The sequence below is a fragment of the Vicugna pacos genome, chromosome 10 (assembly GCF_048564905.1).
Source record: "Vicugna pacos chromosome 10, VicPac4, whole genome shotgun sequence".
Lineage (NCBI taxonomy): Eukaryota > Metazoa > Chordata > Mammalia > Artiodactyla > Camelidae > Vicugna > Vicugna pacos.
In genome coordinates this window covers 3,466,048-3,478,911 of record NC_132996.1, presented here as the reverse complement: position 1 = coordinate 3,478,911, position 12,864 = coordinate 3,466,048, and the positions used below count along the sequence as shown (strand labels likewise).

At 36.3% G+C, this 12,864-nt stretch overlaps 1 protein-coding gene across 3 annotated transcripts in view; it reads left to right on the top strand.

Moving 5' to 3' along the window:
* Nucleotides 1-12,864, top strand: part of GRIA4 (glutamate ionotropic receptor AMPA type subunit 4) — a 439,401-nt gene that overhangs the window by 129,889 nt on the left and 296,648 nt on the right. For all 3 annotated transcript variants that reach the window (XM_072970755.1, XM_072970756.1, XM_031675350.2), the window contains one exon: nucleotides 6,711-6,950. In XM_072970755.1, coding sequence (XP_072826856.1) covers nucleotides 6,711-6,950 — 240 coding nt within the window. The remainder of the gene's footprint in view (nucleotides 1-6,710; nucleotides 6,951-12,864) is intronic.

Here is a 12,864-nt window from a genome sequence, read left to right as displayed (position 1 = left end):
TATTAGAAATATTCAACACAATGACTAAGCAGATTGTAAGCCTTTGCTGAGTAAAACAGTGGGTGATAGTGTTAAATCTATCCTTTTTGCAGTGCATTCTTTCTGCTGCAAATGGAAGATACATTAATGCTTTTTACAGTACTTTATACAGTTTACCCAAACCAAGAAACAGTTACGTTTATGCTGAAACATGAATAGCTTCATCATCCTTAGTCAAATTCAAATATCTACAAGGCTGGGCTGTTAATGTAAATACCTGAAATGTCATAATAGTAGTAATAGGAAGGGATCTGGCTTGCTGCTTATTGAGGAGTGTATACTCCACCATAAAGCATTCATATTCCATTGAAAAAAATGTAGGGACAAGCAAGGTTCATATTCTCTGGACTCAGGGGGTCAAGTTGGTGATACGTGCTACAAATGTACTATAACAACTCATAACTCCTGTCATCTTAGCTCAAAAAATGGCAATTCTTAGACAAATGCAGCCTACACATTATATACAAATTGGATAATAGAAATGATAATTTTAAGAGTTTTGGTAGTTTTTTTCTTTTCTGTTCTGCTCTCTTCCCATTTCCCGGACCCACTGTGATCACATGTCATACATTACACTGTCAATTTTTTCATGTTTCTAGTTTTTTTTATTGATGTCAGCCTACTGACATATTTTCCTTCTGCAGTTTCCAATCATATTTCTGTTGCCACAGATACAAGTGACTTTCAAAAAAGTAATATATAATTAATATTTTTACAAGAAAAACAATTTTTGTACTCTGGCTATAACTGGGTATATTTCTGAGGGAAATGAAAACACTAATTCAAAAAGATATGTAAGCCCCAGTGTTCATGGCAGCATTGTTTACAGTTGCTAGGATATGGAGGCAACCCAGGTGTCTATCCGTGAAAGGATGGATAGAGAGGATGTAGCCTATGTGTAGCAGTGGAATGTAACTTGGCCATAAAGAGAATGAAGTTTTGCCATTTGCAGAAGCATGGATGGATTTGGAGGGTATTGTGTTGGGTGGGGTGAGTTAGACAAGAAAGGACAAGTATGGTGTGGTGTCTCATATGTGTGGAATCTAAAAAATAAATCAAACTAATGAATGTAACCAAATAGAAACAGACTTACAGATATAGAGAACAGACTGGTGGTTGCCAGTGGGGAGAGTTAATGGGGAAAGGGAAGGTAAGGATGTGGGATTCAGAGGTAAAAACTGCTAAGTATAAAATAAATAAACTACAAGGATATATTGTACAACATAAGGAATATAGCCAATATTTTATAATAACTATAAGTTGACTATAACATTTAAAATTGCAAATCATGTTTTACAACTGAAACATATAATATTGTATATCCACTGTACCTCAATAAAAATAAAAAATAAAATTGTGTGGAGTGAAGATACGAAGAAATTAGCAGTTCCAAGGAGGATAATTTGAAACATTAGATAAATTTCTGTAACCCATATTTTCATGTACTAGGTAATAACTAACATTTTCTTTTATATAAAATGTAAATTATAATAGTAACAATAATAAAATAGCATTAATAATGAATGAGGTAATATACGTGAATATTCTTTGTAAAATGTAAGGGTCTATCTAAAGGAATAAGCTGTTGTCTTTACCTTTTCAGTCTTCTGCCTACACATCCTAACCTTTCTTGTGGCAGAAAAAGCTAGGGAAATTATTCAATGCAATAGACTGGCACAAACGCTAACAATGTCAGCTAATTTGCCAAAACCATCATAGTGGGAGAATATGTTTACTTTTTGGGTTGTCACCAATGTAATAATGACTAGCAGGTAGAACAAGTGAGGTAACATGTAAAACATCAGTTCTATGTACACTGACTAATCATGGGAAGGAGGAACAACAGGTCTGCAGTACCAAATCAATCCCTAGCATAATTTCTTTTATTTTACAATCCCCATAACTTCACCTATTTCTAGCTCACAAACTCCTCCCTAGTTCTATCTGCAAAATGTAGTTATCAATTCACTTGTTGTTCTAATTATCATAGTTAACATTATTTGCATTGGTAAAATATCACTCGTAAAAGGAGGTCGCTTATAACCATGAGGGCCAGCAATAAGGCTTGTGTAGTTCAGAATCTATATTGAGACTCTTGTCCAGCATGGCCTAATTCCAACACTTTCTTAGGTTACCCCCCTGCTGTGATCACAGGAATGTAAACACCCTGTAGTTTCCTCTTTTTTTAGCTTTTGCCGACTTCTTCCCAGTGTTGACCTGTCCAGTCTTCTTCCCCTGAACTTACTGACTCAACACATTCTATTTTGGGTAACTAAAATTAATAATTTGCCTCCCCCAATGTTAATAGATGAGATTTTTTATTACTATTACCCAACAATTATTGCTGAAATGTGTTAATAAACATTTATACAATATGTCTACAGCACATAATGTCTAACCTTAATTGTATATATATATACCTAGTAGCTAAAAGAGAAACAAGAAACTTTATTACACTATAATTAGCAACCAATAAAATTTCTGAGAAATGATAATATATCAGATTGTGTAAAATGATACTCTTCCTTAAAATATTATTGTAGCTTATTTATTCACTTGTTCAGTCAGCAAAATATCCACTGGAAAATGTAAGATGAAGAAGACTCCCAGGAATCTCAGGGCTATTGCTAAGGATGGACAATATCAAAAATAATTATAACAAATACAGCTAAGGAAGTTCAGGTTTTTAAGAAATGCCCAGAGTATTAGGGCACAAAAGAGGAGAGGCTACTAACTCAGTCTAAGGGAATCAGGGAAAGTTTGCAGGGAAAGGACATTTTTGCGTAATTAGGATTGATAATTCACTGAAAAGCCAAAATATTTTAGGGGCTATGCCAAATGTAAATTCAGATGAAATTTCTACCTGAGATCATAGCATCTTAGTAGCAGGCAGCAAAGACTTCCAGTTACAGAATTATTACTGATTCTTTAACATAAAACATACTTTTAAAAAACAATTATAAGATTTTTTGAATGCATGCTGAGTTTACAAGAAAGTAAAAAATATATATATCCAAAGAACAGAACTAGGAAACTGAAAACAATAATAATTTAAAAACAAGAGTGGACACTCTGGCTTTCCTTGGGAGATTTGAATTAAATATCTGAATGGAAGCATGATTTTAAAGACATTGTACCAACAACTGGCAAAAAGTTGGAGTTGAGACTACCATACAAACCAGGCTATGGCTTTAGTGGATTGCCAGGAGCTCTGTACACAAAAAAAATTATAATAATGATTTCCCATGAGAATTTTTACACAATTGTCTGCTCTGCTCTCGTGTGAATTTCCTGTAAAATTTATGTACTCTGCATTTTCTAAGAGCCCATAAACTGAGGAATTCACAGATATGCGCGCGCACACACACACACACACACACACACACTGCTGCTACCACCACCACACATATAAATACACTGGGATGCTTGGCAGAGTAAATGCAAAATGACTTTCAAGGAATGTTTCTCCAAAGCAGGTTTCTCTATATTTTCACAGATAGATTTTGCTAAAATGAGCTCACAATCCAAAATTATCAACAAATGCTCTGACAATCCACCTTGAACAAGAATTATAATCAACACAAAGGAGTGTTAAATTACCAAGTGTTTCAGATAGTAGAAATATCCAATAGATGCTATGCTATGTTTAAAATGATTAAATACACTTGGAACTACAATATTTAATAATAATAACATGTATGACAGGAGAACAACGTCTAAGTAAAAATGCTTAAATGTCATGGTTTTATTCAGGTGGAATGTGGAGATATTTTAGAATTTTATGACCAAGATGGCAGTGTAGGAGACCCAGACCTCTGTCCTCCTACAGAGAACAACTAGGTAGCTATCCACAAATGAAAATAGCTCTTGGAGAGCTCAGGATTCCAATTGCCTTGTCATCCCTTCCCCAAGACTGGCACTGTTCAGTACCAAAAGGGAATTCCCTACCCCAAGAGAGTTCTCTTGGCCCAGAAAAGGAGAGCAGGTGAGTGACTAGCTTCCCCAGTATTTTGGGGAATTGCACAAAGAACCCACTGTGGTTTAACCCCAGCCAGAAACCATAAAGCTGAGACATCTGCAGACATCTAGGAGCAAGGAAGAAGGGAAGAGGCTACCAGAAACAGCCGTGTGCAGGAGTGACTGTGGTTCCCAGTAGCCTGCTGGTCAGAAGACCTCAGTAGGCTTCACTGCTAAGGATCTCAACAACCCTTAAAGACACTGCAGGCCACCACAGCTTTTATTTCTGGACCCCAGCAGACTGCTCCACAGAGGATCCAGGCAGATTTCTCCCCTGAAGAAACCAATAATTGGGACAACCATCAAAGATTCCCTACATATTTCATGGTTGAAGTTTTTGTCCTACATTCATGACTACTAGCTGCCTAAGTCCCCTCTCTTCCCATCAGAACCCAGGATCTGTACTGGCAGCCAGTCCCATCCTTTTCAGCTATGCACATGCAAGATGCCAGCCTAGACCCCTGCAGCCACCCTCCACTGCTGTGTGCACAACCGTTATTAGCCCCCGTAGTCACATAAGTGCCCACCAATAGCTAAGGCCCCCCACACCTGCTGTGGGCATGGATCTGGTGCTGACTTTTGCTACTGATCAACACTGCAGTGGTTGCCTGAAGCTTGTCCTGAAAGCTATGTACCTTATGCCACAGCCCTATTCCCATCACTAGCCTCTAGTGCCATATGTATGCCTGAGGTCAGCCCATGCAGCTGCATGAGTGCACACTGACAGCCAAGGCTTCCCACAGCTGTTTGGCACCCAAATCCAAGCTGACTCCTGTCACTGGCCTGAACTTCCATGCATGCCCACAGCTAACCCTGGTAGCCAAACACCTGCCTGGTAGCCAAACACCTGCCTGCCCCAGTTCCCATCACCAGCCCCCACCTCCATGCATACACTTGTAGCTAGCCCACTCTGTCACACGACTATGTGCCAACAACCAGGGCTCCCACAGCTGCTGGTGCTCCTGTAGCTGGCCCTGGCTACTGCTGCTGGCCCCAGCTCTTTCCACTTTGCATGTGTATACAGCCAGCCAAGAGTGTGCACACCATTGGTTCTGGCCACCACTGCCACCTGCCATAACCCCTAGTTGCTGGACCTGGAGGTGCCACTGAGAACCCCATAAGTCTTAGCAGCCACAGCTCTTGCCAAAGACCATGCAGTTTTCAGTGTAATAGACCCCAGCTGCCTGAGCTGATTAAGACCCCCAGACCTGAAGCTCCCACACACTCCTGTACTTGACACTCTGTAGTATTAGACTAGACTGGAGCCACAAAATGCTTCTGCATGCCCCAACCCACAAAATAAGGCTTTTCCGTACCAAAGTCAGCCCATAGAGTCTGAAAGAGGAGATTCTATCTTAAAATGCACAGATACCTACAGAAGATTACAGGGATTACAAAGAATCAGAGAAACATGATAGCACCAAAGGAACACAGTAAATGTCCAGAAATTGACCACAAGGAAATGAAGGTCCATGAATTGTCTGAAAAAGAATGCAAAATAATTGTCTTAAAGATTCTCAGAGAGCCACAAGAGAACACAGATAAGCAATTTAAAGAAACCAGAGAAACAGTATCCAAAAATGAGAATTTCAACAAAGTGATAGAAAATATAAAACAGGAATCTTGGAGCTCAGAAATACAAGGACTGGCTGAAGGATTCAGTAGAAAATTTCAACAGCAGACTCAGCCAAACAATAGAAAGAATCAGTGAGCTTGAAGACACACCATTTGAAAATATTCAGTTAGAGGAACATTAAAACAGAAGAATGAAAAAAAAATGAAGAAAACCTATAGGACTTATAAGACACCATTAAGATAAACAATCTGTGCATTATGGGAGTTACAGAAGAAGAGGAAAAGACAGGGGCACGAGGGTTGCTTAAAGAAATAATGGCTGAAAGAATGGTTCAACATCTTCAAACTAATAAATATTATAAACCATATTAATAGAATGAAAGATAAAAATCCTATGATCATTTCAATAGACGCAGAAAAAAAAAGTCTGACAAAATTCAACATCCTTTCATGATAAAAACTCTCAATAAAGCAAGCACAGAAGGAACACCTTAACAAAAGCTGAGGCTGTGCACCTGGTTACGCCCGGTTCTTTCACTTCAGGAAGACTTGGTTCTGTTGGGTTTGGGAATTGCTTTGCCTTAGCTTTATGGCCATCTAGAAGCTACTCAGCTGGCCACAGTTCCACTAAGCTTTTAGGATACCCCAAAAGGGACTTTCCTGATAGCATAACCTTTGTTTTACAAACCATGAGTCAAGAGAACTCTAGGGTTGTGATAAAAACCAAAACTGCCACTGCAAAAAAAAAAGGAAACAATTTATGCTGAATAACAAATGTGGAACAATTCAAAATAGAGAAGATAAATGCATATGTTATTTCATTTTAGTCAAATTTCCATTTAATTCAAATTGGCTTTTTGAGAAAACCCCTTGTTACCTCATACACTGCAGGGCTTTGAGTACAAACGCAAGAATTCACTGTTTGTATAACTAATTGCATGCATCACTTTTACTCTTTCCTTTTATTATATTCCTGACATATCAATGATTCAGAGATTTTTCTATTTCATAGGCTGCAGATGTGGAGTCAACAGTTTCAGAGTGTGCTAAATAGTTTGTGTGTTTTTCTTTTGTTTCAGTCTGTTCCCAATATTCTAGAGGAGTGTTTGCCATTTTTGGACTCTATGATAAGAGGTCAGTGCATACTTTGACCTCATTCTGCAGCGCCTTACACATCTCCCTCATCACACCAAGTTTCCCCACGGAGGGGGAGAGCCAGTTTGTGCTGCAGCTAAGGCCTTCCTTACGAGGAGCACTCTTGAGTCTGCTGGATCACTATGAATGGAACTGTTTTGTCTTCCTGTATGACACAGATAGAGGTAAGTCACAATTCCACATCTCTATAAGTAAAACTCTAAGTTTCAATCTGAAAAGGCTTTGTATCACTTAGGTGATTTAACCAAATATTTTGATGCCCAGTATGGCTAAAATCAGAAAATGATCGATGTATATTCTCAGTATTTTTATCTTGACCTTGGGGAAAATTTTCTAATTAAGTGAGCTTCAAATTTCACAAGGTTGGTTGCTCATGAGAAAATCATGCTCTGTTACTAGTTGAAATTAAAGTATATATTTTTTTTACATTTCCATGATGATATTTCGGGTACAATCATAAAATAAGTTTGTCTTTTACCTCAAATAAAAATGATTTAATGTTTTGGAACATCTTAAAATAGTAGCAGGTTGAGCCATAGCACTGACTTGGAAATACAAAATGTTAAATGAGTAATTGAAGGGTCAAGACAATGAAAATAAAGATTTGGTCGTAAGGCTTCTACATGCTGGCAACCTTTCACTTTATCTTTACCTATTAGTCTATAAAGGTTAATAAATGATACCATATGATCCATGTGCTGGAGAAACAAGGTGGATAACTGACATTAAATTATTGGCAAACTGTATAATTTTGTACAATGTTGATACACTTTGACTTTTGGTTGGAGACATAAGTTAAGGAATTCCAATTTTTTTTTCAGCTCTGTTTTTTGTTTAGTGACTAGAATCATAGCAACATATATTTGAGAATAAATATCAGAGAATCACCTGGGAGGTTTTGGCTTCATTCTTTTTCCTTAAAGTGTAAGATTTATGAGCAGACAAGAAGTTAAAAGAAAAGTTTGATCAGGCAACGTTTCAAGAACATCCTTGAACACAATTCTGTCCGTGAAACGAGTGAAACAATAAATGTGAGAACAATAAACAAGCAAAATAAATCTTTTAAAGATATAAGTACCTTCAAAATCCAAAGCATAATTCCCTATATTCAGAGACAAAAACTTATTAAATGAATTCACCTTTCTCATTAAAAATTCACATATTTAATTACATGGAAATAGGATGCCATATAAGATGTCTCACCAGTGGTAATCCTAGTATATTCCTTATATCGGCATTCTTTATAAGTTTACCTTTTGGAAACAAGCTCAGAAAATTTAATATTATCAGTGTATTTTATGCATGGCTGTGGCATACTCAAATTCTCACTTGGAAGTTTGAGAACCTACCCATAGGTCATGATACATTTTTCAATAGATGACAGTCCAAAGCATTCTAGAGAATGTATTCCAAATTAGAGAAACTGTTACTTTGTTCATTCTAACTTTTGGAAAAATCCTTAAGCAAGAAGACACTGAAAAATGAATCATAATGCAAATTAAAACAGTAATGAGGTATCATTACATATCTATCAGAATTCAACTCAAGATCATTGACAACATCAAATGATGGTTAGAATGTGGAGTAACAGGAACTCATTCATTACTGAGGGGGATGAAAAATGGTTCAGCCGCTTTGGAAGACAATCTGGCAGTTTCTTACAAAGCTAAACTTATTCTTACTATATGATCCAGCAATCATGTTCCTTGGTATTTACCCAAACCACACAAAACCTTCACATGGATGTTTATAACAGCCTTATTCACAATAGCCAAAACTTGGAAGCAATCAAGATGTCCTTCAGGAGGTGAAGGGATGATTAACCTGTGGTATATTCAGACAATGGAATATTATTCACAGCTGAAAATAAATGAGTTGTTGAGACATGAAAAGACAAGGAAGAACCTTAAACACATATTACTAAGTGAAAGGAGTCATTCTGAAAAGGCTACATGCCCTATGATTCCAACTACATGACATTCTGGAAAACACCAAACTATGCAGACAATAAAAAGATCAGTGGTTGCCAGGAGTCAAAGGAAAGGAGAGATGAACAGGTGAAGCACAGAGGGGTTTTAGGGCAGTAAAACTGCTCTGTGTGATATTATAATGGTGGATACATGTCACTATATATTCGTCCAAACCCATAGAATGTACAACACCAAAGGTGAACCCTTCTGTCAACTAGGACTTTGCGTGATAGTGATGTACAAAGGTAGGTTCATCAGTTGTAAAATATGAGTGTCAATGCAAAAAAATTTACACTTCAATAAAATTGATTTTGGTTCAAAAATTGAATCATAATGTGAAGAAATATACACTAAAATATAGACGAGATGATTCCTCCTGTAGTGTGTTATGACACAGCTCAGTTTGCCACTTTGGGCAGAAGACTTTCATTTTACGACATCTTAGTCTCACTGAAATGCCAGTGGGACCGATGTCTTACTTTTTCCCCTGCCCTTGTGCAAACCAGTCTCTGGCAAGGGGAGGGTTCTAGACATTCATGCATCAGCCTCCCCACCAAACAGGGATTAAAAGCAGTGCTTTGCTTTTGCACCAGTTTATACTTTCCGGGATCCTCACTACTGCATGACAAGTCAGATGCTCCAACCTTGAGCTACCTCCCGGTTCTTTTTACCATCAGATCTCTCTGGTATACTCAGACAATACTTGACTATGTAAAGATCCTTTCTCCTGATTAAATTTCTGCCTTCAGAGTCTCAAACTCATCATGGTACAAGCACTATTTCTTCTAATATGTATCTTGTAACCTTTAACCTACTTATTGGCTTGCTGCACAAAAAGCCTACCTTTTCCGGTCACCACACTAGAATTCAACTGGTTTGCTTCTAACCAGCTGAGGCAAGTCACTCTCTAGACACCCTCTTAGTTCTCTACAATACTTGTTTCAGAATTCAATACCTTTGAATTGCCTTCTATGATCACCTAACTCGACTTCAAAGTATACACCTTTATTCCAATGGTAATTGCATGAATGAGAAATACAGAAAAATGGTCATTTCATCATGCTCAGATGCCTCACTCTGCCATGATACTACCATTCTTCTCAATATTCTGGGTCTTCCTCAAGTCCTTGCAAAGAGCAAGAATAACTTCTCCCATTTGAAATTTTTGTGCTCACTTTATGAGTTTAAGACCACAAGCCAAATCTTTCTCCTCTTGAATACAGTGTTTAAAATTATATATCATTATGACCAACTGAGGTATGAACTTCAATTATGAACATATGATTAACTTCTATCATAAACATAGTTGGCTGTCATCCATATTTTCACACCATGTAAAATTAAAAGAACACAGATCAACATTAAAGATCAGAATTTTTAAAAATAATACACAAAGCCAAGCATAAATAAATCAGGTAGTATGGTATATTTTAGTACTTTCTCTAATCCCCTACTGCCATCGTGAACTTCTCATCTAAATATTTTTCTTATTATAAGTAACTACCTTAATATGACCCTGAATTTCTCTATAAATTGAGTAGAACATGACTTTCTGATGCCTCATAAATTCTTATTTTGGAATAAGTTATTTCAATGATCCATTCAATTGTTTCTAAACTTTTAACCCCTTAAGTTATCTGGGATCTCTTAATGTACCAGAGCTTCACTCTGTCATAACCTATTGTTTTTATGTTGAATTATAATCAATAAAAGTAATGATTATTTCATCTGATATGGGACTTGTGTTCTAATCCTGGTCTGCTACTGATTAGTTGTGGGAACCTGTCTGTATTTTGTTCACACTTGAGAGAAAGAGGAAAGGAAGAAAGAAAGAAAAGAAGGAAGAAAGGAAGAAAGGAAGAAAAGAAAGGAAAGAAAGGAAGAAAGGAAGAAAGAAAGAAAGAAAGAAAGAAAGGAAGGAAGGAAGGAAGGAAGGAAGGAAGGAAGAAAAAAGAGAGAGACAGAAAGAAAGGAAGGAAGGAAGGAACGAAGGAAGGAAGGAAGGAAGGATAGTTGAATTGCATTTTCTTTAAAGCTAATTGAAACTATCTTTAACGTTTTTTGATGTTTTATATTCCAAATATTCTGTTCCTTCCCTGGAAATGGTGGGTGGAAAGAAAAAGATAATAGGTGGAACAAGTGATCGCTACCAGCAGGTAGCTCCCTGCTTCTGTTTCTTTGGCTGAATCTCAAAAAAAAAAAAAGTATTCATTTATTTATTTGTTCAATATATCCATTTAGCACTCAATAAAAATTCATTGTTCAGCTTTCATCAAGTACTTTGATATGCATTAATGCAATATTGAGCAAGACACTTCTGAAAATAAATTAACTCTTGCTATGACTTCTTTAGGAAATAATACACAGCACTCTACTTGACAATTAGAAACTCGTCTTTGATACATAGCTAGATGTTTTTACAATGTTAAATTGGAAGACAACTATATTTTCCAAAAAGATCATTGCCTCTTTGGGAAAAACAATTATAAAAATCATTTAAATATGAACTTTGATAAGATTTTTGAGTTAATAAATATGAGGCTATTGAGCACTTCCAGTGTGGCTCATGTACCTTCATGAGGAACTGAATTTTAAATTTTTTAGTTTTACTTGATTAAATAATTTCATTTGACTAATAGTTACTGTATTGGGCAACACAGCATATCTAACCACTGAATTCATCTGCAATAGCATATCTCCCGTTAAATGAAATTTCCAAATGTCTTCTTGATTCATATTTTACCGTGTAAGGACAGAACACAGAGAACACCCTGTGTGTAATCCTTTTTATAGTAGTTTTCCCATTGTGTTGTGAGTACATTTACATATCTTTTCTTCCCTTAGAATGTAAGTCCTTCCGCAGTTATTATTATGTCTTTTTACATTTATCCTTCGTGTTTAGCGTAGTTACCCCTAATAGGCGTCCCATAAATAGGAAATAAACTAACAGACAAATCAAATTAAGTCACTGACAGTAGGTATCAAGTAATTTTCAAGCTCTAAAAACTAATCATGTAACTCATGTCTTATTCATTGTACCATTTTAATGGACCAAATAGTTCATAGAATAGCCAAAATGAAAAAAGCATCTCCTGTACGAATAGTACTTGAATTGAATGCAGTTTTGTTGTGGTGAGAAATGTGGAGCAGGCTGAAAATAAACATTCTTGACTTAGGCATATTAAGTTAAATAGTTAGAAAAATTTTGAATGACCTATATTTTGGTAATATGAAATCTTGACTTTTTTCAAATTCAAGTAGTACATCATTTTCCTTGGGTGAAAAAGAGACTAATTTAAATGTTTATTATGTAAGTCATGGTTATTTTTGAAATAAATCTTTTCAAAAGAACATATTTTCACCTGTGTCTATTGCCCAGAATTTTAAGAATTCATGATGTTTTAAGGCCATTTCTAACAACACTGGTAACAAGATGAATTTATGATCGAAAGAGAGAGAAAGAGACATAAGCATAACATTTTTAAAATTCTAATGATCACTGTCAGTATTTTTCAGAGCTGTTATGTTGGCCAGCAACTTGATCTCATGTCTGGCATAAGCAAAGGCTGACACTGACCTTGTCTTGCTTAATTCCAGTTTCTTTAATGCTTAATGCTCAAAGTTTTACTCACATTAGTGCTTTCCAGGCAAATGGTGTTGTTTCACAGTTTGCTAAATATCTTGTATGCATTAACTTAATAAATATTATAACATTATGTAAATTGTTCCTAGGAGAGATGTATTTGGCAAAGCATAGAGGATAAAACTTAACTTTGGCTAGTTTTGGCTTGTTTCCTTTGGTCTGTTTCTCATTGTTGTTGTTTTTTACAAAAATATGTTCTGTGATGTGCAGAAACCTAGAAACAATGTTGTAGATGATATAATATGCATATGTTGAAGCCAGTGGAAGAAGAGACAAGGGTATGGAAAGAGAAGTATGTTTGGGTGGAGAAGGTGGGGGATCTTGCTATTTTGTTTCTGTTTTGGGAGTTTTATTGCGTACTTATCTTTTATCTTTAAAGTGCTTTAAATCCTTCTGCAAAATAAATAAAAAGTTGAGATCTAAGTAATAGAAAAAGCAATAAATGAAAAAGAAGAGGCATGAGAC